The 27,443-nt window shown below is 29.8% G+C and overlaps 2 protein-coding genes across 2 annotated transcripts; one reads left to right on the top strand and one right to left on the bottom strand.

Moving 5' to 3' along the window:
* Window positions 1-6,844: 6,844 nt before the first annotated feature.
* Window positions 6,845-8,790, bottom strand: LOC130801615 (RING-H2 finger protein ATL52-like). The gene has a single exon (XM_057665492.1). It carries the CDS (start codon window positions 8,270-8,272, stop codon window positions 7,145-7,147), a length of 1,128 nt encoding a protein of 375 aa, XP_057521475.1. The 5' UTR covers window positions 8,273-8,790; the 3' UTR covers window positions 6,845-7,144.
* Window positions 8,791-24,041: 15,251 nt separating this feature from the next.
* LOC130801379 (protein TORNADO 2-like) lies at window positions 24,042-26,804 on the top strand. Its single transcript, XM_057665221.1, has 2 exons — window positions 24,042-24,786; window positions 26,163-26,804. Exons 1-2 carry the CDS (start codon window positions 24,289-24,291, stop codon window positions 26,472-26,474), a joined length of 810 nt encoding a protein of 269 aa, XP_057521204.1. The 5' UTR covers window positions 24,042-24,288; the 3' UTR covers window positions 26,475-26,804.
* Window positions 26,805-27,443: the final 639 nt, after the last annotated feature.

Raw genomic sequence — 27,443 nt, 5'->3', positions numbered from 1 at the left:
GATTTTATTTTTCAATCACGCAATTAGCCATATAGCCTAGACAGACTAAAACTTATATTTACCTCTAATATATCTAGAAAAGAATAAGACATTAACTATGATGATTTCGATCATAATAGTCAACTCATTGAGTTGTGTTGGTAATTTGTCTATATACTAATAGGCCAATAGATAATGTCTCATTAGAAATAATTGTATCAGTTGGCCACGTATGAAAGACATTTTAAGACGAGATTGTCTCACAAAAGAGTTTGTGTAGAAGTATAAGATTGTGTTTGATAACAAATTATTCATTTTAAATTATAAAATATTGATGAATTTAATTATGAAAAATTTAAGAATAATAAGGTTAGGGTAATTTTTTTAAAAAAAATTTTAATTTTCAATAATAAAATGAAGCAGTTTCATAGTAAGATCATTTTTATTGGGTTGACTCAGTTTATTTTTACAGTCTAAAAGTGATTATTTACAAAAATGACTAATCATTTACAGTCTAAAAGTGATTATAATCTTAAAATGATCACTTATAATCTTAAAGTAATTATTTATAATTTTAAAGTAATTAATTACAAAAATGACTAATTATATGAACATGTCTCACCCTAGACGGTTTCATATAACACAAAATCTAGTTAAACAACTTTTAAAGCAAATCCAACCCATAGGAGAAGCAACTTGAGCAAGAAAGATTGAAAAAAATAAGATAAATAAACAATTTAATTCTGAATATAAGATTCGGGAAAACTTATGTCCCAAAATAAGCTTCCGTACATCCAAGCCTAGCCTCGGGTAAGTCGCTGTTAGTAACAGCGAATGAGGAGAGAAAAAAAAAATAAAATTAAAAGGCCCTAAGTCGCTGTTAGTGACAGCGATTTAAGGAGTTGACCAGTCAACCCCTTAAGTCGCTGTTACTAACAGCGACTTAAAAAAAAAATAATAATAAATTTTTTTTTTTAAATTTTAATAGTACTGAACTTGAAGTCGCTGTATTATTTTGTTTTTGGAGCAGCTTGTTTTTTAACCTTCAAACAATTATTTAATAGTATCAGTCCCACATCGGTGCTCTATTCGTGAGCTAATTTTTGGTTTCATTTATTTTGATGTGTTCCAGAAAACAATCCCACATCGGAAGATTAATCAAATAATAACAAGTTTATATAGTTAGTTCATCAACTATTAAATAATTGTTTGAAGGTTAAAAAACAAGCTGCTCCAAAACAAAATAATACAGCGACTTCAAGTTCAGTACTATTAAAATTTTAAAAAAAAAAATTTTTTTTTTTTTTTAAGTCGCTGTTAGTAACAGCGACTTAAGGGGTTGACTGGTCAACTCCTTAAATCGCTGTTACTAACAGCGACTTAGGGCCTTTTAATTTTTTTTTTTTTCTCCTCATTCGCTGTTACTAACAGCAACTTACCCGAGGCTAGGCTTGGATGTACGGAAGCTTATTTTGGGACATAAATTTTCTCGAATCTTATATTCGGAATTAAATTGTTTATTTATCTTATTTTTTTCGATCTTTCACTTGAGCAATAACTCAAGGCCCCATTTCTAGAAGGCCCAATAATTTGGTTTTTAAATCATATCAATCTTATTATTTTCCGCTGCATATTCACGGATGACTGAAGGAGTAGATTATAACCGACGCGTGGCGGTGTGGGAGGGGAGGCATGGGTTTAATTAATGACTCTTCACTTGCGTGAGCTAGTGTAGCCATTAAAATCATAAAAACTTATTCAAATTCCGGCAAAAAACTCCAAAATGAATCTGAATATTCTTAGCATGAATTGAAATGTCCAGAAAACATTTCAATAAACTAATGGAGCCATTAAACACCGCCATTTGGAGAATCAATTGAGCAAGATAAGTTCGAAATCTGAAACCGTACCAACCATGCTCAAGCTTTTCAATTTTGATAGATGAAATTTCAAAGGTATGTTGATTTAACCCAAAATCTGAATTTTTATATGTTATCTTCTTCTGATTGACAAGTTATGATGTAAATGGCGAGGTTGAGATACTTACTATGATGATAATGATGAGTTCGATTATAATTCTGATTTCTGAATTCTGATTATAGACTTCTCAAGTTTAATTCAATTTGTTCTAAATTAGGCAAATTAACATGCAATTAGGTTGATTTGAGGACGATGACTGCAAAATCTTGTATTAGGCATATTATAATTTGAAATTATTCGTGCAAGAGCCAAACAACCCTTGTGGGAACGTGATTGGCTCAATGACTCAAACCAAAGCATACTTTGTTGTGAGCAATGATGGGGTGATGGGTGATTGAGTACATTGAAGTGGGGGCTTCAAGGAAGCAATGAAGGAGGCTCTTTGACGTGCCATGGTAATGTTGCAACAAAGAACAAGAAGATGTGAGTGCAAGAGGTGCCGGCAAAAAGGTGCTTATTGAATATATCTTGAATGAGAAATGAAGAACTTGGAAGGTACCTAGAATGAGGCAAGCGGTGAATGAAACTGACATAGTGCTCGCCCGAGCGCATATATAGTGCTCGTCCGAGCACACATACAGTGCTCGTCCAAGCACCTTGGTGCAGGGCCCAAAATCAACTTGTGTTTTGTGTTTTGCTTGGTGGGCAAGTTTATTTTATATATATATATATATATATATATATATATATATATATATATATATATATATATATATATTTTAGATTTAGATTTAGATCAGATAGAGAAGGGGCTAATAAATGGGAGATAACTAGGGTAGATATCAATTGGAGTTTCTCCATTGTATTGGATTGAGTGTCTACTAAAGGGAGAAACTTTATACTTGAGGGATTGTTCTCAAGTGTGTGGGGGTTGAATCACTGATGTAATGTTGATTGATTAATGATATACAACTTTGTTTGAGAGGGATGATACCTCATTGATCTTGTTGTGTGTGTTTGTTATTTCTATTGTTCATACTCTGTTTTTCCACTTCCTTCCTTCTACACCTCCTATTGCCATTGTTGGGTCCAAGCACCTTGGCTTTCAGAAATTACTGTGCAGTAGTCCATAGTGCCAGAAAATCTTGTATTAGATGTTTTTTTTTATTACTGCTCGGTTGTTTTTGCTTTGTTTCATATTTATAGAAAATTTTATCTATCTAGTATATAAAAAGCTTAAATTTTGTTGGTAATTTGATTACTCTTTCCCATCCAAATATCCAATCCCCTTTAGTAGTACTAGCATAAAACAAATCTTAGAAATGCCCTTTCTGCAACTGAATTCTGGGTGTTTTTTCTTTGTTTTGTGTGAAATTGCAATTGTGCCCATTTTGGATTATGGATAAGAGAAAAGGTGCCATATTTTGACTTCATTACAATTCATTAATTTGTGGGCACTTGTATGGTAGAAATTTGCAATTTGATATTTTGATACTTTTGTTTTTGTTATGAATGAAATTGTTGTTTGTGATGATAGATTATGGCTAGTTGGCAATTCAAATACTCTAATGCTGTTACAGAATTGTTTGTTGAATATCTTTTTAGCTTATTTTCATTTTTTTATTGATGAGGTTATTGTAGTATTGACACAAATTTCAATTTTCCTTGTGAAGGTAGACTGATTGTTCTACCATTGCCATGTTGTCTCATTGTCGTTTGGGTTTGATTTTATGTAGTTTTCTTTGGCAAATTTGTGAATTTGTGCTTTTTGTTATGTTTTCTGCCATATTTTGTGGGGTTTTGTGTTTGCTGATTGCCATGTTTCTCCTACTACATCCCCTTGATCCCTATTTAAGCAGTTTGCAGCAATTATAGGCTATAACTTGATGATTGGTTTCAGTGTATATCATAACGGCAATTAGCTTTAATTTTCTGCTTCAATGATCGTACTCTTCTGGTTGTGACACCAACTGCCTCATTTCCCTGGGCATTGCTGTATTTTGTTGGTAGCAAGATTAGCTGATACAAATATTCTATGCAACTAAAATATATCACTTGTTTCTGTTAGGATTTTCTCAATTACGTCTCCTCCATAACGTGTCTTAAGATTTTGACACCTATTTAAGTATCATTAAATTCAATTGTCCCTTACTTCTGCCTATCAAGTGATCATTTCAAACATTACACCAAGTAATGGACTATCTTTTATTTTTAAGGAAATGGAGAGGATCCTAACTGGGTCTGATCATGTATAATAGAATGATGAGCTGAAAGCAAGGTTGAAGAAATTAAAGGAAGTTGGCTGAGAGGAAAGTTTATGCAGAAATAGTGAAAGATATTGGTCTAAAAGAAAACTCCTGATGAGCCCTTGCCCTTCTCATCTTACAAGAATCAAATTGGATTTGGTAAATGATACTGATCTTCAGTTCTAGAATTTTTTCTGCTTGCACAGATATGGCTTCTTATACTGTCTTGACTCTTGAACGCCTTAGAAACTTTGAAGAACAAAAAAAAACCAATAGTATCATTGACAGAAGGCCCTTTCTCTTCCAGGGTTTTGTATTATAAAGAACAATTGTCCATAAATTTCATGACAAAACCAGCAATGCCAGAAGAATCAGCTCAAACTTTCTTGTATACATGAAAGTTCATTTAATTGTACATCGAAACCATGATTGTCTTGTGGAATTTCAATTACAGCATTTAGTTTCTTGCACTAAACAATGGACAATGGTGATTGGAGCCATTAGCCATTGTTAGAGGTGTTCATTCGGGTGATCGGGTCGGTTTCAGACGGGTGTCATTCGATTCAGTTGTATTTCTGATCAGTTATTTTTTGGATGCGTGTTACGGCGGGTCACACTCGAGTCAGGTCGGTTAGTCACGGAGAGGTTGAAGATTAGTTATTTGAGCTATCGGGTTAGAATCGGTTCGGTGTCGGTTGAAGTTCGTGTCGAATAGTCAATCGGTGTCGGACTGTCATCGGTTAATAATTGGTTCAGTTTTACCCGGTACAGATCGGGTTCGGTTATTATTTTCTCGTAAAATTCGGCTACGAATTACTAATTACTATAGTTCGAGCCAATATCAGATTAAGTTATTAGACATTTTTTAATCGATGATAAGATTCCCTTTAGTTAAAGCAAAATAGTTAAAATGCAAATCAATTAGTGATTATTACTTTGTTACTTTTACTTGTTTGACTGTAAATTAAAATTAAAGTTTGATCATTTTTCAACTAATTTGATTAAAAATGGATAAATAAACATTGACCATTAATTATTAACTCTAAATATATGAAACCATGTATGTATAAAATTTTGATTTATTAAAATTTCTATTAGTTTATTAGATTAACTAATAAGATGATTGAATATGAGTCGATCACACCTCTATGTTAAAAATTGATTTAGGTTTACAGCATTTCAATTAAAAATTTATTCGGTTTAAATCGGTTTTAGCCAGATCGAGTTCGATTTTGAGCATGATTTTGGGTTGGGTATGACTCGGGTCGGTCACTAATAGGTTCGGGTAATCTCGGTTAACGGTTATATGTCGGTTATAAAAATCGGTCGCAATTCGGATTTGATTTTACGATTTTTGGTCGTAAATCGGCTCGGATACTGTCGGGTCGGTAAACTTAAAAAAGAAACATATTTTCGGTTCGGTCAACTTTCAGTTTCGGTTCGGATTTCGGGTCGGATCACATTTGAACAACTCTAGCCATTATTGTGATGGAATCAACTCTACCAAAATCTTAAATTGATGATCGAGGTCTTAAAATATTTATATATCATAAATACTCAATAACACATTCCCTCACATGAGTTATTTGGCTAGAAATGTGGATGCAAGTGATCCTCATATATGGTACTGAAAATTCTACTTGAAATAATGAGAGCTTAATAAGATGCAGATCCATGACTTTTTATTACATTGGGCATGTTTAAAAACCAACTTAATTAAATGTGTAAAAAGATTGTTAGAATATTTAACATATTTTGGACTCTTTTCATTAAAGTAATGGGACATTTTCATAAAAGGATTTAGTAATTTAAAGAGGCATGGAGGATTGTTGTCATTCATGCATCCGCCTGCATTGGATCTTGACTCTTGAGAAACAAGAGTAGCCCATTAAGAGAGCATAATATCCATGAGGCCTGGCCTGGAAAGCCTTTTGTTTTACTATCTCCAATCCAACTTATAGGTGGTTATTCACTTATTCTTAAAATCATTTTTTAATGAGAAAAATTCAAAATAAGAAGTATAGTCTCGTAATTTGAATCGATTGGGCTATTTGATACCTATGTGAGGCGTATCTTATAGTGTGAATGCCTTATATAACAATTTGTAAATTATAGGTCATTTTTAACAAGGCCTTTTGATCCAAAAGACATGGTGATACGAAATTTAATTTGCCCTAAAGATAAAGACATAATTACTTTTATTAGAAATTTTCACCCGTTATTTTTTTTTTCCTTATTATATAGTAATTCCATTTGTTATTATTTGAGTGATCCTTTTCTCCTGAAAATCTACCCTTTTTGCAATCATTTGAGAAATATGTTCTTATTTTCCAAAAAAGTATTCGTTTATTTTGATAAAATTGCACCCAATCAAATGATCCATAATAACTTTAACATGGACGCATTGCATACTAAACTTGACTAACTATTGTTGTGGTCTCAACACGTTAAGAGTACATTCATTACAAGTTTATCCCCCAATTTACAACAATCAATGCAATATATCATTATAAAAAATTTTCAAAAAAATCAAAGTTGATTGCATCTATAGTGTACAAATAGAAATCTAAATAGTTAAAAGTATAAAAATAAAATTATCAACAATATTTTTAGTAGGTTATTATGTGTCATAATACATTCGCACTAAACTCAATTTACTAAACATATATATCTAATAAAATTTAACTCAAATCAATAAATAAAACAAAGAAGAAATATGTATTGAAGGAAAAAAAAGTTTTATAAAAACCTTCCCAATCTAACAACCTATAATTACATCAAACAAAGCAATTGATATCAAAATATCCTCATATACTCGGTGTATTTAGAAAACTATGATTAAGGTTTAGAGAGGGAAAAAATGCAACAACCCATGTACATAAAAGAGGATGCAAACAAAGAGTCATTTGACTAGAAAGATGTATGAAAATATGCAAAATCCTAATCCTTCCTGTACATGAAATGGTGTATTTTTCACAATCTTGTTAAGTGGTGAAATATCATAGAGGAATCACTTCATTTCTTCCTCTACCATGCTTACATAACAAAAATCTTCCACTAGAAAACGATCTTTTCATTGAAACACTATTCATAACACAATGTAACACTTCATTTCTTCTTCTTCTACTACTATTACCAACACCATCTCCCTTGTTCAAAGATCCAATCTTCATTACACAATCTTCTCCGTGATTGTACCTTAAAACATTAGGATTCAAAACCCTATGATCCATCGAAATCGATCTTCGAATAGAACCCCTTCTTCCACCATAGATTCTAGCACCAAGATCACTTAAAGCTCTAACTTGTGTATTTGTACTTTTTGGTGTGTTCCCACTAGTTTCTTCTGCATAACCCAATTGTCTCCCTTCATTATTTGAGCTAATTTCTTCACTTTCACCTTGGTTTTCTAACAAAATATTATGATCTTGCCCACCATTAATGATGCTATGAATAAGATCGTTGTGATTATCAACCATTAATGATGGATTAGTATTATTAGTATTAGTATTAAAAAAGGTTGAGATTATATTAGCACGACAAAGAGGGCAATTAGAGTGAGACCTAAGCCATGTATCAATACAAGTAATATGAAAAGCATGACTACATTTAGGCAAAAGTCTCAAAGTATCATCATCAAAAAACTCACCAAGACAAACCGAACAATCACTACTTCCAACCAAGCCATCACCCTTTTTGTACTTAACTAGGGTTATAGTTTTGATCAAAGCTTCATCTAGGCCAGGAGTAGTGATTAACCATGGTTCATGTTGATTCGGGTCGTGTCGAAAACTACCATGAAAACCCTCCTCCATTGTGATTTCTTGGTTATTGATCTCTCTATTTTGTCTAGAATTGGATGAGTTTCCACAATACTTGGAGATTATGGCATAGTAACTTACTAAGAGAAAAGCACTTGCAAGAATCCCTATGATGGCTATCACAAGAGGAGAATAAGTTGGGTTGTTTTGGGATTTGTCTATGGGGAAGGTTAAGGGTGGGGGTGGACCGTGCGAAGGAAGAAGTCCGTCGCACGGACAAGATGGAGGGCATAATCTAAGATAACATTCTTTTTTGAGCATTTCATAAGATGGTAGTGATGATTTAGGTTTTGCTATAAATTGCATAAGTTTAGTTTAATTCAGTTCAGTTTGATTTAAGATTATTAAACGAGTTGAAGAAGAATTAAAATGAATAAGCTAAATTTAAGCCCTAAATACATAACATGGGAGAGTTGGAGAAGGAGAAGAAAATGGAGGAGCAAAAAACGGGAGAAGATGGGTATTTTATGAATGTTGAAGAACTTTATGAATTATGAATGTTATCACTTTTTGTTTTCCTTTCAATTTTATTTATTTATTTATTTTTTAAAGGAAACAATAAAAAAAATGAAGTGATGGACTACCCTCTTCTTTAGCTTTTTGCTTTAGCATTTCTTTTGAGAAAAAGAGAAGGGTGGTAGTTTTGTTGACTAAGGTTTGTGATAGTTGAGAATTCATTGAAGTAATGAATGCATTTGTTTTCTAGTTTCCTAAATTTTGTACATTTCTCCAAATTTCTTTTGTGAGTGAAGTGGAGAATGTAGCATGGACCATAAGAGGCAATCTTTATTAAGATAATTGGGTGCAATGGGCCATATAGATATTGTGGAAGTTGAACTTACGTTTTTGCCCTTTGTAGTAAGAAATTTTACCATGTTTTTTCTTTAAAATTTTACACCACCACTTCCTCAATTACATGAAGTATTAACAAACAGTAACTCAGGCTTTCAGGAGGCCGAATCTATAAAAATTAATTATTTAAAAAAATGCTAATTAATTATCTTTTATGCATTAATGTGGTGGTGATTTAGAATATACCGAGTAGGAATTTGATATGCATGAAATAGGTATTCAAGGTATATAAAGTAGGAATTTCAGGTATACCAGTAGGTATTTAGAGTTGTCAAGTAAGAGTTTAAGGTATATCAAATAGGAGTTTGAGATATACCAAGCAGGTCTTTGGAGTATACCAAGTAGGTATTTGGTGTTGTCACATAGATGTTTGAGGTATACCAAGTAGGTATTTGGAATATACCAATTAGGTATTTGAGTATTTCAGGTATACCAGTAGGTGTTTTAGGTTTGTCAGGTAGGGATTTGAGATATACCAAGTAAGTATTTAGGATACACCAAGCTGGTATTTTAGGGTTGTCAAGTAGGTGTTTATGGTATATTAAATTTGGGTTTTGGTATGTAAAGTAGGTATTTGAGATATGTTAAGTAGTTGTTTGAGGCATGTCAAATAGGTGTTTTGAGGTATACCAAGTAGGTGTTTGAGGTTTACAAAGGAGATAAAAAAAACACCTATTTGACAACTTTAGCATGCTAAAAACACCTACTTAACATACTGTGAACTCCTAATTGACTTATCCTAAATGCCTACTTGAGGTATCCTAAAACCCTATCGAGTAAACGTGGAGTACACTACATTTTCCTTAAAAAAATATAATTTATTACCCTTGTTTAAGCCTACTAATTAATTACACAAATGATCAAATTTCAAATTTATCAAATGATAATTATATGCAAGAAAGTACATAAGGTAGAAGGATTTAATTTTATGCCGAAAGTGTGGTGTGATTATCCCACTTACAAGAAGCATATATTCTTTCAAAACCTCTTATTTCCTACCTTGTTTGTTATAACCATGGAGCAATAAGAACATTAGCATGTCTTAAAAAGAATAATACTTTGCATTAAACATTACCTACTTGATAAAAGTCAGCTCTTTGATTTGATTTCATACTTTTTCCCTAATACACTCTTAATCAATTATTCTTTGACACTAAACACTATTTATGGTCTACAAAATTCTTTTCATTTTTTACATGTTTGACAAAGTTAAAGGTAGTATATATTTTTATTTAATTATATCATCATGCTTAGCAAAATCAGTTACTAAAATTGCTTCTTGTACTTTCTTGTACAAAAACCTATCGCCTCCTTCTCTCAAACCAACTATAGAAAATCAAATAGGAGTAATTAACTTTAATTTATCCATTGGGATTCAGAGTTTTTTTTTTATTACATTATAGATAATTTCTCTTCAACTGAGACAAGATTTGACTTTTTAGGGTGTGCTTAGATTGAGTGTAAATATTTAAAGGGTGAAAAAAGTCAAAGTAAGAAATTAAAGTTGATAAATGAGAAATTAGTGAAATTTGATTGTTGTAGAGGTGGAAGAATGGATGCAAAGTGATGAAAAATGAAGGGAGCTCTCAATTTTATGGGGTAAATATTTATCCTAGGGGAGAGTGGGGAAATATATTACCTTCATAATAGGGGAAATCATCTTCTTTTTTCTTCATTATTTTTATTTTATGCTCATTTTACCTTCTTCACAATTATCTCAACTACTTCAAATGCATCTCTATTTGCCTTTATTTCATTAGTTTGACTTTATTTTCCCCTTAATTATTTACACCCAATTCAAGCATGCTCTTAGAGCTAATTAATCATGCATCAATTATATTATTTATTCTATTTAAAATATTTAAACAAAATAAATAATTTTTATTTTGTAGTTTTTGGCTCATTCTTTTAGTTTGATTCAATTGTTAAGAAACTTTTAGTAGGAATTAAAAAATCAAACTCTTCCTATTTCAAACAATGTACAATATAATATGGTATATATAAAAATGTTTGATTAGAGTCGAATTTGCGTTATTTTCAAGAATTTTTACATTTTTATTAATCTATTTCTCCAATTTAAAAGAGTGACAATTATAGCTTCATACATAGTTCTGGTGACTAATTTCAAAACTAACTATTACAAAGTTTTTCATTAAATAGCGTGAAAATTATATATGAAATTAAAAGAGCATTGCAACATTAAGCAAAAAAATTTTTGTAGACATTAGTCCTTTTTATAAGTACCAAAAATTAAATTTTTATTACAAATTAAATTTATATATAAATTATAACCATTATATTAACTCATGATCCTCAATAAAGCATGCAACCTGATAGATTGAGGAGAGTTGTAAATTAAACAATATATCTTCGTTAATAATAAATTGTAATTGTAAAAGCAATTGATTCCTTATAATCTTTAAACTCCACGATGCTTAAATTTGAACCTCTCTAAATGGTTCAATTAGTCACATTTCTTACTATTGGATGATAATAGACAAAGACTAATAATAATAATAAATTGCAGTCTTACAAATTAAACCCAAATAAAATCAAATCATGTTAGTGGGAGTGTCAGCTGATCAGCTCAGTGTGTACAACATTCCACTCTTTTGGAAAACTGTACCCACAGTTAACTAATGAAATATATATATATATATATATATATATATATATATATATATATATATATATCTACCTGAAAAGAGTTTGTTAATTATAATTAAATTTTGATTAATCTAATTAGCAGGCCTTATATCATTTTAATTAGAGATTAAAGAAGCAAAAGTGGGATATATGTCATATAATCGAGGCATTGGATGCCCTGATATATAGCTATAGGGCCACACAATGTAGAAATATTAAAAGCATGCATTATACAATTAATATAATTAATTGATATTCAATTTAATTTTTTAATTAATATACTCTTTTCCTTTTAATTTATTTGTTACAATTTAATCAAATAATGAGAGTTTTTATAGTTAAAGTGCGACAAATAAATTAAAATAGATAAAAATTATAGTAAAGATGATAAATGTCTTTTTATAAATTTTTTTGAATTTTAAACAAAGACTAGTAAGGTTTGCATTTTTTAGATACAACTAGTTACTAATACTAAAATAAAATTATTAACTAAGTGTAAGATCTTACGATTCTTAGGATAATATCAATTTGACACAAGTTTGCGAGATTTTTGAAATGTCTGGGTAGCACAGCTCTAAGTTCCCAAGTAGATTATTAGGGTCCTTTGAGTTAATAGTTACTAGTAATGGTCAGCTACTGGATATTTATAGTTTATCTTTGGTCAGATATTAGATATTTGATTTATTTTTTCTAAATAATTCTTTATTATTAGTGTAAGTGCGAAATTAGCTATGTGTGATAGTAGTGATTCAATGACTCATAAGAAGGCACATCATGTAAGAGCAATATTAAAGGTATAATAAAAGGTAATTAAGTATATAATTAATTGCTAATTTATGGAGGAGTGAATGTGCCACTTAATGATGTATTAAAGGGACAATTAAACTAGGAATAATAGTGGACAATATTTCTATGTTTATTGCTAGGTTTATTGTGATATTAAATATGCATTAAGAGAGAAGTTAAATGTAATGTTTATTGCTATGTTTATTAGCATATTTATTGGGGTGTTGCATGTAAAATTATGATAATTTATGAGGGAATTCTAAGAGTAATGAATGTCTTGTTTATAAATAGGATTCATCACCCACAGAAACAATCACCACAAACATACATTTTGTTGAGAGGTCAATTCTATTATTAGAAACTTGAGAATATTCTTACGTTGCATTAGTATTTGTGATCTTGAGAGATTGATCTCAAAATAAGGGGAGGTTTATTACATTGTAATTGTTGAATTTCAATCTAATAAAAACTACATTTGAGGGGGAGGTATCCAAGATACCTCATAAACACTTGTGTTCATCTTTTGCTTTATTTTTCATTTTGTTTTTCATTGTTAGACCTCTTTAAGGCTTTAATTTCATTTATCATCATATTTTTTATGGTCTGCAAAACAAATCTTACAATATGGTTGGACGCTCAATAGATTAAATTAATTAATAGTAAGCAACAACCTTATAAAATTTACTTAAAGGGTTTTTATTCTTAAAGATTTCTATTTTAAAATATAAAAATAAAAATTCCAATTAATCAAAAACCAAAAATTCGATCAGCTGGTCCTGGACGAGACGACGTTATTTTTTGGGCATTTTTCAATTTTGATCTTAAAGGTATCAATTTTGACCTTAAAGGTATCAATTTTGAAATGTTATTACACACGCAAATTGGACTAGCCCAAATTGACGATTTTATAATGAGACTGTTTCATCCAAATTTTTGTGAAATTTAATTTCTTAAATGTATGCCAAAAACATTAATTAAATTTCTCTCTCCATTATTACATGAAAGTTAACTTTATCTCATGGATCATGATCCTCAATATTTGTTATTCAAAACTGTCTCTACTCTAAACTTTCTAAAAAATAATGACGGTTATGATCATTATAGATAAAAATAGTACATTTTAAAAGGGAGGTGATAAGTTTCATATACTTTTGTTTTTTTTTTTTTTTTTATCTCTTTGAATTTTGTTATTATAAAACAATACTTTTAATTTTATTTGATTTACAAAGGCTAAAAAATTGCTACAAATTATAAAAGGAGAAATAAATTCTTGTTGTATGCGGTGAGAACAAATGGACCATATTTGATTAATTGAAGCAAGATAAAAATGGAATATTTAAGTGAGCTGGAAACCATAATTTTTGTGGATTGTGGGTATTAAAGCATATTGTATCAATCAAAATTCAGAACCTTCTATCTCATTGAGAGGAGTATAAACTTAGAATGTCCAATTTTATTGATTTTCAACATGAAATTCTCCACTTCCCCTTTCTATATTTGTAAACACTTTGCCCAATTCCCACATATGAAAATCTTATAAACCCTTCTCAATATTTATATAAAAATTGTTATTTATTTCAGTATATTATATGTAGTCTACTTTGTTCATCTAAAATTTTACATTTTGATCAAATAATATACATATTTAATTAATACATACAAAAATTTGAAAATGACTTGACTCAAAATACCAAACTTTATTAAAAATCCAACTCAGATTATCCAAATATATATTCACCTCAAGCCACATGAAAAGAAAAAATAACTTTGCTTGTAATTATCAAGTAAAAGGGAATTTTAAGAATATACTAAGTTTAGAACAAAAAAATGAAGCATATTAAAAACTTAAAGAAAAAGATAATAATTAAGTTAAACAACAAAGTTCTATTAAACAGGGAATTGAGGTACTTTAACACTTTAAACATTTGAAACATTTATTTTTACAAGTTTTTTAATGAAATAAATAAAAAAGTTGTAAGATATATAATGTCACGTAACGATAAAATTATTGAATGACGTAGGTTTCTAATCAATAATATCACAAGAAGACTTATCAAATTGAATTTTATTTAACTAATAAACTATAAAGAGTTTATTAATAAATAAGACTCTTATTTTCTGAAGTGTTCTAAATAGTCGAACATTCTAAATAGATTTAAAATACCCAAAATAAATTTTCACAATAATACTTATGCTAATAAATGACTATTGAGGAGAGTTGAGGACCTTAGGGAGTTGAGAGTCGTATTCAACATTGTCCCTACTCTCTTTGTTGATTCTTTTGACGATACGCCCATTTCTAAATGTTTTTTTATATAAAATCCTACTTCATATAACTGTTAAATCGTGATAATAATGGCTAGATTTAGTAGTTAAAACTGTTGTGAATGGTATCATGAATGGTGTGACTTGAGTGCACAATTGATGTATGTATTTATGTGTAACTCTTGAGATGGAATCCCATGAGTGTGTTAATGTGGGTGTATTAAGTTGAGTCTGGATAATTGTGATTTATGATGGTGATTAAAAGTATGGATTAATGAGGTAATGAAGTATGAGTTATTCATGGGAGTTATGGGACTTAATGAAGAAGTGCAAAGGTTTAATTCAAGATGCTCTACTATGCAAGTCGAGCAATACTGTCAGAAGCCTTCTGTAGTACCGCTTGACCGGCTCGCTCGACCGAACGAGCTCAGGATGGGTCGAGCGAGCATACAAAATGCAACCAGAAACTTCCTGTAGCCCGCTCGACCGAGCGAATCTCTGTTGTGGTCGAGCGAAGTCTCTGATACTCCTAGGATGCTGTTTTTGACTCTTCAAGTACTTGGGAATGTTTCATTATCATTTATTCATAGCTTTAATATACTTAATGTTACTTAGTGTGATCTCTCCTATAAATAGAGAGCTCTCATTCACATATCAAGATAATCAAACACAACCCCTAAGCCAAACACATAGTCTTTTGTTTTATCTCTTACACAATTGTAATACTTTATTTGTAAGAGTATTTTGTACTCCATTGATATAATAAAACAAAAACTACACACGACGAAGGACGTAGCCATCATTGGGTGAACCTCCTTAAATCTTTGTGTCTCTTTGCTTAGTTTACATTATCAAACATTGTTTTATTCTTTGTTGTTTGCATCGTTCATATATGTTCTTAGCATCGTATCAATCTTGGCAAATTATTTCAAAAACTTTTCATTTTTGAGATAGAAATTCAATTCTTTATATCTATACATGAAAATTTATTATCCTTCCTTTTTTTCTTATAAGGGATTTTTCTTACTTTGAAATTAAAAAATAATTGAAAGATTGTGTAAAACTCTTTTAAGAATAATTAAAAATCAAATAATCTTAAGCCTAGTGAAATTGGTTATTAATCATATTATAAATTTAATGTTCGGAGTTAATTGTCATTTGTCATGTGGTTAGATTCTAAAAATTTATTATGATGTTAATAGTATGATATGAAATATTTTGCTTATATATAGTGTGATGAATTGATGTGTATGAAGGACACCTTTTAAGTAGTGATATTAGAGGTTGTCCATCAAGTCAACAACACTCATTATAATAAAATAGTAAAATTTAACTCATTAATATCAAATTTACCCACCAGATCAATTATATTTTCTCTGAGAAGATAACGATAATTGTAGTGACTTAATTACAGTTGTTTTCTATCAATTGTTATTAATTATAGTTGTTAACACACCAAAAGAAATTTCGACACGTCTATGGGTAAATTTATTAATATGGCCCATAAATATACTGATCTAATAATATATATACAAATGAGATAATGCATAATATCCTTTACTTACTTTTATATTCAAATAATGATTTAAGTCACCTTTACAAATTCAATTCTCTTGTTTAGTTTATTAAATTTTGTTCATCACTTTTACTTTTATATTTTCATTATATAATAATTTCTAATAAAAATGTTTCAATTCTAATAAATTTAAGAGCTCACCTTGATTCATCCATTTGAATAGAGAATTGAATTTTGTCTTATTTGAAAAGCAAGTACCACTTTTGGGAAAATTTTTAAGTTCAATTTTCACCTAATTTATCTACTCCTATTTCAGCCTATCTCGTAATAAAAAAACTAATTGATTTTTATAAGTTCTGTCAATTGATACTGTATAATCAACTTAAGTCTTGCAACCCCAAACATGTTTATGGACAATTAGTATTTACCTCATTAGGTTAATTATGTTAAATTGAGCTGAACTTATTATAAATGCCAGCATATTAACGGGGAGATACAAGGTGCACACACTTCATAAGCCAAGGAGATATATAACATCCCAAAACCATATGACAATGGGAAGAAGACTCAATAACTTATAAAATGTGCATACCATATTCAATTATCGATGTGGGAACCAATCCCAACAAATTATTGCATTGATCCTTTCTCCATATCATATGTATTTAAACTTTGAAATCATCCTCTATAGACAAGGAAAGACATATATAAATTTAGAAAAGACATAGCTATAGCTTCACATGAAAGAGTTGTAATGGAAAGAGAAATGCCACCTTAAATTGAAAAAAAGGATGATTAATCAACAATGAGTGCTGGGACAAGGGAGTTTAAATTGCTTCATTAGGATTGAAAGGGTACCGATTCTCAAATTATTTCTTTTGAGGTTAGGGGTAAAAAATAATTAATCCATTCTTTTGAGATCGCTGATGATAGATTAATTTAATAGTATTGGCCTCTAAAATAAAGAAACAATCATATAGTCTAGAAAGGTTCACATAGTATTTGATTTGGGTTAAATACTTAAATCATGTTCTTTTTTAAACTACCTAGATATGAATTAGTATGTTAATTTAAATTTATTTAGATGGTACAATTAATTATAAGTTTATATTTTCAATTTATCATAATTTTGATATGTTGCAATTGTAGGATGATAACTTTTTTTATTTATGTGCTATTATAAGCGTTTGAAATGATAAGTGTAAGAGTTTTTTTTTTCAAATATCAAAAAATAGGTTGAATAGTGTCAAATTTTATTTAATTTAATTAATATTTAAGAGCTTTTAAATTTGAAAATAGTATCTTACATTAAGTAAACTTAAATCTCCAACATTTAACTAAATTGTTTTTTATTCTCATTTACGATTTTAATAGTGGAAAAACATCTTTAAATACACTAATCACAATAAAAATAGAAAAAGTTATCCGAAATAATCCAACATTTTTATGATTTTCCTACAATAATCTCATTTATTGATTAACCATGAATAATCCCAACTTTTGGGGTATTTGTTTAGAGTAAGCTTGGGTAATCCGATAACCTGCTATGGTATAGATAATTTACCAAAAAAATAAACTAAAAATTAATGTAAAATTAGAATTTTTTTTTGAAAATTTACATAAAAAATTAGGAATAATAAAAAATCAGAAATTTTTTTAACATTTTTCAATATTTATTTTAATTTTTTTTTTTATAAAAAATAAAACTTGCTATAACAAGTCATTTTATTACCAGGTTTACTTTAAAAAAATACCCTTTAAAATTGAAATTATTCATTTATGAATAGATGAGATTATTGTAGAAAAATCATAAATATGTTAAATTATCTTAGGTAATTTTCCCATAAAAATATTGTGAGATGATGTTACCTAAAATTCATCTTTGTTTATAAAATATGAACCATAACAAATAGTGACAGACGTATTTCATGTAAGAATTTGAGACTCTCTAGGCCCACTATAAAATGTCACCCACACTAATTTTTATTTTTTTTTTAAGAAAAACCATAAAAATATTATTGAATATTTAGTTAAAAATAGAAATGCCTTAACTCTTCTGATTTTATTTTTTTTGTTTAATTAATTGTCAATTTCGAGGAACCTCTTTAGCTAAAATTCTAAATCCGTCATTATTAACAAAAGGGTAAAACTATAGAAGATAAAGGTCGCCATTCACGAGTACAATTAGCCTTAAATTGAAATCATTTATGTAGATTGGTTGGTAAGTAGACAGTTGATAAAGCAGGATAACAGAAAATTTCAATGCAAAAAGATCCCCAGAAAATAATACAAAGAATATGGTTGAGTGGATTTATTATTAGCTAAATCTCTCCATCAGCCATCCACGTCATCCATTCGATAAATTCTTGGACTAAAGCTATTCTGGAAACCTGTTCTATCTAAACTGTACAAGATCAATGCTAAGAGTTGCTATATCAACATGGACACTAGTCCTTGTAAGGGCCATCATTATCGGCTTTGCTTTTGTCCGTAGTACCATTAAGAATAATTTGTAAATTACTGCTTTAAAGTTAACATTTTTGCGAATTATAACCATCAAAGTATCAAAATCTACAGTTTTCAAGCCAAATTACAAAATTGCGATCATTTTAGCGGTCAGAAATTTAAGTTAAGTGGTCGGAATCATGTAATTTGGCCTGAATGCTTTAGATTTTGATACTTTGGTAGTTGTAATTCACAAAAAAACAAACATTAAGATTAAAATTCGTAAGAACCCAAAACTTTGAGATTATAATTCACAAAAATTAAAATGGTATCAAAATTCTAAAGTAGGGAGTTAACACATTTGGTAGAATATTGACATGAAAAAATTAAGCTTAAGGTGATTAATTACATGAACAATTAGAATAGATATTTGATAGAATGGTGCAAAAATTTACACACCTATTTTCAGAGAACACACCCAGTGATATATATTAGCCTAATAACAGGCATTGCCAACTGATTATAGTGATGAAAGCTTTAGAAGTGGTTGAAAGCCAAGGATAAATATCACCATCCTTACCTCACCGTCTACTTCAGATGGTAGAACAGTAAGGAGAGAAGTGTCCGAGTCAAAAAATGAGGCCAAGAAGCCCCTTGAAATGATGCATACTACTCATTCTGGTTGATGACAAGAACAAGTCTTATACCTCGCATGTCTTATATCTGATGTTGAATATGAGAGGTGGTTGAAATTTGAATCCATAACTTTTTGTTACGTTGGCTTCTGCTACCATATCAAGTAATCAACTCAACCTTCAGTTTATGCTTTTGGTTGAATTGGTTACATGACACTTACGGCCCGTTTGGTTGATGGTAATGAAGTAATGGGAATGAAATGTTGTAATGACAATAATAATGAAGGAATGGATATGAGAATTAGTAATGCAGATTCTTTTGTTTGGTGTGCATGACTAAAGAATGGTAATGGAAAATAATATTCCATTGATTGCATTTGGTTGTTAGTAATAAAAAATGGTAATGACTCTTAGTTTCATTATTGTATATTTGTATCTAAAAGTATTATTGTATCTAAATTATTCTATCTAATGATTCTTTTTTTAATAATAATATTTTCTTGGATAATTACATACATTACCTTTTTTTTCTTCATTATTTTTTTTCTTCAGCTCGAAACAACATTACCTTATTTTATTACCACAGTAATACTTCATTACCATTACAGCCTAATACCAGGTTGTTTGATGGTAATAAAAATGGCCCTTTTTGGTAATTTCATTACCTTATTTTATTACCATCCATTACCATTGAAGGCATCCAAAGAACCAAATTTTTTATTACTTAATTTTATTACTAGTATTGCTTTCTAATACCATGTACCAAACGGACCGTTAGGTCCAACCATCCCGATGTATGTAGCCTTATTCCTAAGAGAAATAGGCGGGACTAACCAAACTCACACACAAACATCTTTCCTTAACAGTAACATAAATTTAGCATGATTTCCTAGGACTTAAGTTTGCTTTTCCAGTAGTTGTATTCATCATGTCATTTTAAGTTCTTGGAGCCGCATTACCTCCCATAGTCATATGATTTTTGGGATGTATCTCATTAGTTTATAGAGTGTGTGCACCTGGTGTTTTCCAATTATATGTTGGCATCGATAATTATAAGTCCAGCTAAACCTAACAAAACGGGCGCACAAATATCCAACTATGCTTGCTTCTTTCTTGAAAGTGCACTCTTGGGAAAACCTTTTGAAAGAAAGGCCCTCTAATCTTGATTCTTTTTATTCTATAACATTCAGCTACTAATGCAAATTAAAAGAATAGTTAAGACCGTAAGAATCACAAGTGCATCAAACAACATCGTAAAATCAATCTTGTTTGTATTGTTTGTTACTGGCATTATTTAGTGTTTGATTGGATGAAACAATGGATCAGAGATGTTAAAGAGGGTATTTTTATGGTTGGACATTGGAGACATCAAAGAGTAGCAATTTGCAAGGAAGCATATGCTATAACCTTAGGTTAGATTAGACATTTGAAAAGATAGGTTCGATGTGTTCATTTTAAAATTGTATTTGACTTGATTTGCAATAATTTCTAATCAATTTGAGTTCAATTTGATTGACTCATGGCTAGTGGCGTGCAACAGAGCCGGCGGCTCGTCGGGTCTCCGTGCCCGACCCTTTATGAGACAGGCTTACACCGGATCGGGCTTTAAATGGGCCGGAATTTTTAAGGGTTAACTTTTACTATATGTAGAGCGGACTTTTAACGGGCCTTAAATGGCCTTTCTATTTAGTATGACTTATTTGGAACAATAATTTAGACAGTAGAATAAACAGAAAGTATCTAAAAAGAAAATAAATTGCTTGCTCCCATTGCTATTCAGCCAACAAGTTCATTGCTGTTACGAGAATATCTAAAAAAGAAATGAATTGGGCTTACAGTAAAAATATATACAGCATATTACATATATATATATGTGCAAGAAAAGCAGGGAACACATTTTATAAGGATATACGATTAAGTAACAATATTTAATAATACTAAGAAAAAAAATGATATTTAATAAAATGACTTTGTGCACAACCCGTTGCAAAATTTAAAATTTTGAAGAAATAAGATGAATGGGCCGGCTTGGATCAGGATTGTGGGCCCAATCTGTATAAAGCCTTTTTCTATTCTGTAAGGCCTAGCCCATTCAACCCAACCCTAATCCGACCCATTGCACACCCTTGCTCATGACCAATACCCATACCGAAAACGAAAGGGTGAACTTCAACTACACAAACTTGTTATTGAACCACAGTTAATAGAAGAAACTCGAAAATCAGTCTTGAATCTTGACTAGCTAAGTAAATATTGATATTATGGACTAACTAATTTCAAAAACTGGTCAAAATTGAATTAAGCTGGTTTGGTTCTCATACAAATTTATCCTATTTTTTGATTAGGTTAATATTAATATTGTAGAGTAACTAGTTTTTGATTTAACTTCTAAGTCATTTATAGGGATGGGCATTTAAGGGTATAGGTCGGGTTTGAACCCTACCCGGACCCGAATTGTAATTTTAGGGTAGGATCCAGAACCCTGATATTAAGGGTCTAAAAAATTAGACCTTGACCCAAACCCTAAGGGTCTGGACCCGAACACTTAGGGTCTAGAACCACACCCTAAAAAGTTTATTTTCTTGAGTGAGACTACAGAGTCTAAAAAATAGACCCTAATATGAACCCTAATCTGAACCCTTATTAGACTCTTAGAATATAGGTTCCTAAAATTCATAGAGAATTACTTGAAACTTTCTAAATCAATAATAATTTCAAAACCGAACTTAAAAACAAATTTAAGTAACATATTTTTCCTTCAATGACAGAAATTACTCTAACACTAGAAACAACATTAAAGCACTTAAATTTAAGTTACGAAAACACTAAAATCCAAAATACACAATTAATCTTTGTCCAAATACAAATCTAACTCTCATATCATCCATTTTCTAAATGTTGCACTCCTTTTTCTAATTATGTGGGTCAAGATCCTACAAACATTTATAAGAAAGCGAATGTGAAAAACTTAAATTATATATATATATATATATATATATATATATATATATATATATATATATATATGTATATATATATATATATATGTATATATATATATATATATGTATATATATATATATATATATATATATATATATATATATATGTATATATATATATATGTATATGTATATATATATATATATGTATATATATATATATATGTATATATATATATATATATATATGTATATATATATATATATATGTATATATATATATATATATATGTATATATATATATATATATGTATATATATATATATATATATATATATATATATATATATATATATATATACATATATATATATATATACATATATATATATATATATACATATATATATATATATACATATATATATATATATATATACATATATATATAAATATATATATGTATACATATATATATGTATATATATATATATATATATATATATATATATATATATATATATATATATATATATATATATATATATATATATATATATATATATATATATATATATATATATATATATATATATACATATATATATATATATATATATACATATATATATATATATATATATATATATACATATATATATATATACATATATATATATATATATATATACATATATATATATATATATATATATATACATATATATATATATATATATATATATATATATATATATATATATATGTGTGTGTGTGTGTGTGTGTGTGTGTGTGTGTGTGTGTGTGTGTGTGCGCGCGCGTGTGTGTGTGTATAAAATAAAGTTTATGTTAAAAATAAAATACCAAATTTATGATATCAACTACTTCACCATTGCCTTTAACATTAAAATCTTTATTTATAGTTGAACAACCATGAACGTTTTCTGATGTGCCTTTAAATGAAAACCACCAAAACAAATGTCAAGGATCTAAAATGATTCAATAACATAAAATAAAGTGAATGTTATACAACTACACTAGCAATTATTGAGAAAAAGAATGAGGAAAAAAATGAAAAAAGTATATTACCTTTAAGATCTTTGGTCATCCAATTTTGCAAACACATAAGTGCTTCCACAGTGTGAGAATGGAGTCTACATCTGTGTGGACTAACTACTCTTTCTCCCATACTAAAAAGCACTCTTCGAAGCCACGATCGAGATGGACTAACTATTCTTCCATAGATTGGAGGATATACTCGTGCTTTATACTTAGTCTCCTTGGACTTTCACCAGAAACCGGGCGAAATCTCAAGCTGTATGTGCTTTATGCAATTGGAGGATATAGTCGCTGCATATCTGCATATAACCAAATGAAGGATTTGGTTAGCAGAATCACAATAGATTACAAAGAACAAAAAATAAAGTTAAGAGAAGAATCCAAATATCTGAGATTGATGAGATTTAAGGGAGGGAAAATTGATGAAGCCTAGAATTCTTAGAAAGAGGGGAAAAGTTAAAAGGAGAGAGATGGGAATAAGAGGCGCATAAATGGGAAATGATAGTACAGTAAAATTAAAAAGTTATAAAACCCTAAACATGCTCTCAAATAAAAAAAAACTAAAAAGAAAAGGTCCAAGGGGCCAGTTCGGGTCTATCCGGACCCGAATCCTTATAATATTTTTTGGACCCGAACCCTTAGGGTCCAAAAAAAATAAACCCTTATCCATCTCTAGTCATTATAAATAAAATAACATATCTAATTGGACAATATTGGTATAACATTGTGACCCAACCACTCAATGCAAAATAAGAGTAAAAGAAGCCCAAAGGCCAAAAACTTCTTCAATTAGTCAGAAGAATAACCCTACACACATAAGCACCCTCTCCCCCACAAATGGGCTCCAATTCGCTAATCTCTATGACAGTCAAATGATTCTCCATTCCCTTTAATTCTTATAAAGAAAACAAAAGCACATTTCAATTTCAAAAAGAACATCAATAACATCAAGATTCCTGCACTAAATCAAGACTTTTTAGTTCCAAACCCAAACCCATTACACATTTTCATATACCCATAAGGCCATAACCATGCACTCCCCCAAATGAACCAAAAAAAGCTGCAATTAAAGCTATAAACAACCCATTTTCCTTCACAACGACCTTGCCTTAAAACCCAAGAACATACCCTTAAAATCAAACCTTTTCTAAATCTACCTCTCTACACCTTACAAAATGGCACTAAGCAACAATGTCATAGGAGCCATAAACTTCCTTGGCATACTATTAGCAATACCAATTATCGGTACCGGAATATGGCTAGCTAGTGATCCAGAGAATTCATGCATTAAGATCTTACAATGGCCGGTTATAATAATTGGTGCATTAACGCTAATAGTTGCCCTAGCCGGGTTTGTGGGCGGGTTTTGGCGTAATGCGCCTTTGCTTATATTTTACCTTATTGGTATGCTTATTATGATTATTTTGTTAGTTTGTTTGGTTGTTTTTGTGCTTATGGTAACAAATAGAGGGTCGGGTCACCCGGCCCCTAGCCGGGGTTTTTTGGAGTATAGGCTTGATAGTTTTTCGGGCTTTCTTCGACGGAGGGTAAATGGGCCGTTTAAATGGGCCGTTATAAAGAGTTGTTTGAGCTCTTCAAGTATTTGTCCTGAGTTGAACCAGACTTATTCTACAGCTCAAGATTTCTTCATTGCTCCTCTTTCTCCTATACAGGTAATTCAATGCATTTTTTTTTTATGGTTTTAAGTTCAGAATGTATAAGAATATTTGATGCTTGATTATGAAGAAATAATGTTGCATATTTCAAATCCGTAATTCTAGTATAAGTCAGGTTGACTCACGTATATACTGAACTAACTTATAATTATTATTTATGTGTTTTATATAAAAAATATTTGATACTTTTAAATATGATACTCTAAACTAAGATTTCCCTTAAAGTCAAGAGATAGTTAATTTTTAGTACAGTGTAGGCGTAGAGAATCGAATTTTTATCATGTAGATGAAAGGAAAAGTCTTCAACCAACTAAGAATTATTATTAATAAATTAGAATTAGGAAAAACTAGATTAATGAGCTGGTTTAATTTAGATTTCCCTTGTCTCTTTAGTGCTTAATCAACTCCTAATTTCCTAGATTTAAGGTAGAATCCCCTAAAACCTAAGACAGATATGAACCCACTCAGGACAAGGATCTTGAACTATGAGTACTATATAGTAAAATACCAATTCTAACGCCTAAAACTATACTTTTATGTTGGTCGGAGTTTGCTAATTATTATTCCCCAAGTCCTTTTTAGTATTTCTATTTGGTTTAGTTTTGAAGATAATAAGACAAAATAAAAATATGATGATGCTAGTATGAAATGGGGGATAAAATGTGTGAATAAGAATAACTTAAAGAAAAAAGTTCAACCCAAAAAATATAGAAAATTAAACTCAAAATATTAACATAATGTAGAAAGAAAAATGTAGCAAGCACACAAGTATCAACATATTCACTCTGTCCCTATGAAAAAAACTATATAATTTGAAAATGTAAAAATTTTTTAAGTTTTATGGTACAAATTTAATGAGACAGAGGAAGTATTATAATTTTTCAATACATAAACCGTAATATAACATCATGAAACTAATGCACATGCAATTTATTTTCAAGTTTTTTGTATGTCATAGACCTTTAAAATTGTAACAACTAATTAAAACTAAACAAAATTGACATAAAATATAGTATTGTTAACCTTTATACATACTTATAAATCTTTGATTTAGATTAGAAAAAAAAATCCAACAATAAAAAGTTAAATATTCGATAAATTTCAAGCTACTAGCATAAAAAGTATCGAACGCTCATTTATGCATATGTGCTTAAATAACTGATAAGTTGTCGATTTTATGTGATATATGTAAACTAGTTCAATATTGATTGAACTTAAATTAAATAACTCGGCTCATGGTCCAGATAAGTTTAGACTTAAATTCCATCGAAGAATATAAGCACATTATGTTTCCTTCATTTGTACTTATAATTAAATCAATCTTAAACACATGAAATGATTCTTTCCTTGTTTTTGTGTTGAACTTTAAACAGTCAGGATGTTGCAAGCCACCAACAGCATGTGGTTACACTTTTATAAACCCAACTTTTTGGATAAGCCCAATTGATACTGCTTCTGATATGGATTGCTTAGTTTGGAACAATGATCAATCCCAGCTTTGTTACTCTTGTGATTCTTGTAAAGCTGGTTTACTTGCTAGTCTTTCTAAGCAATGGAGGAAGGCTAATATTATCTTAATTATTACCCTAATCGCCCTTATTTGTGTTTATCTTATTGGTTGTTGTGCTTTTAGGAATGCTAAGACTGATGAGATTTTTAGAAAATATAAGCAAGGTTACACTTGATGAGCTGCTACTCTTGTGAGAGACTGTCTCTCGATAACATGACCTCAAAATAAGAAATTCATATGCTAATAATTTGTATTATTGGGCTATTTAACACGTATATGAGGCACATTCTACGGTGAGACCGTTTCATACAGGAATTTGTAATACTGATCATTATTAGGACAATAGTAGTACTAGTATAATCTTAGCTTGCTTCATTTATTTTTCTTTTTTTACGTTATTTTTTGTTGTAGAAAGTTTGTTCAATTTCTGGACATATGTTGAGTTTAACTAGCTTTTCTTTGCTACTTTTATTATAAAATGCTTGCTAATCGAAATTGATCTAATATGCATTTTCTAAGATGGATTTTATGTCGATTTTAATGTTTGAAATTATGTCTTATGCTAATATGAATAGTAAAATTGACACGGTTATAATTTTATTTTTGATTAACTTGAATGTGACAAAATAAGAACAAAATCCTAACATCAAACCTAGAACATGATTGACTACTTTTGAGTGAACATTGGTGGTGAACTTTTTAGCCCTAAGAGGTGCCCGATTTATGAGATAAACATGGATCGGACTGGACCGGCCCAGCCCTGCCAAGCTCGTTTAGTTGACCCTTATTTTCATTGATTTTGTTGGGAATGAGGGATCTTTGTTTCGTTGGTAGGGTCTAATTGAAGACTTATTACTTGATTGAATGATTAAATTGATCTTATGTTAATTAAGGGTGAATATCTCTAGAATGGGATTCCGCCAGGCGCCGAAAGTTGAAAGCTTTGATTATATTATCAACTCTATTAAACAACACAAATTAGAGACGTTCTCTTTAATAGACTATTTTTAAAATAGTATAAGTAGGCATTAAGAATGATGTAAGTAGACATTTACGATATTGAAAGTAGGCATTAATAAGGATACTGTAGTAAGCATTAAGGATAATGTAAGTAGGTATTAAGAATACAATAAGTAGGCATTAA

This window comes from Amaranthus tricolor, chromosome 15, assembly GCF_026212465.1.
Source record: "Amaranthus tricolor cultivar Red isolate AtriRed21 chromosome 15, ASM2621246v1, whole genome shotgun sequence".
NCBI lineage: Eukaryota > Viridiplantae > Streptophyta > Magnoliopsida > Caryophyllales > Amaranthaceae > Amaranthus > Amaranthus tricolor.
Note: the sequence above shows the minus strand (reverse complement) of the source record. Positions and strands in the feature narration are given on the sequence as shown.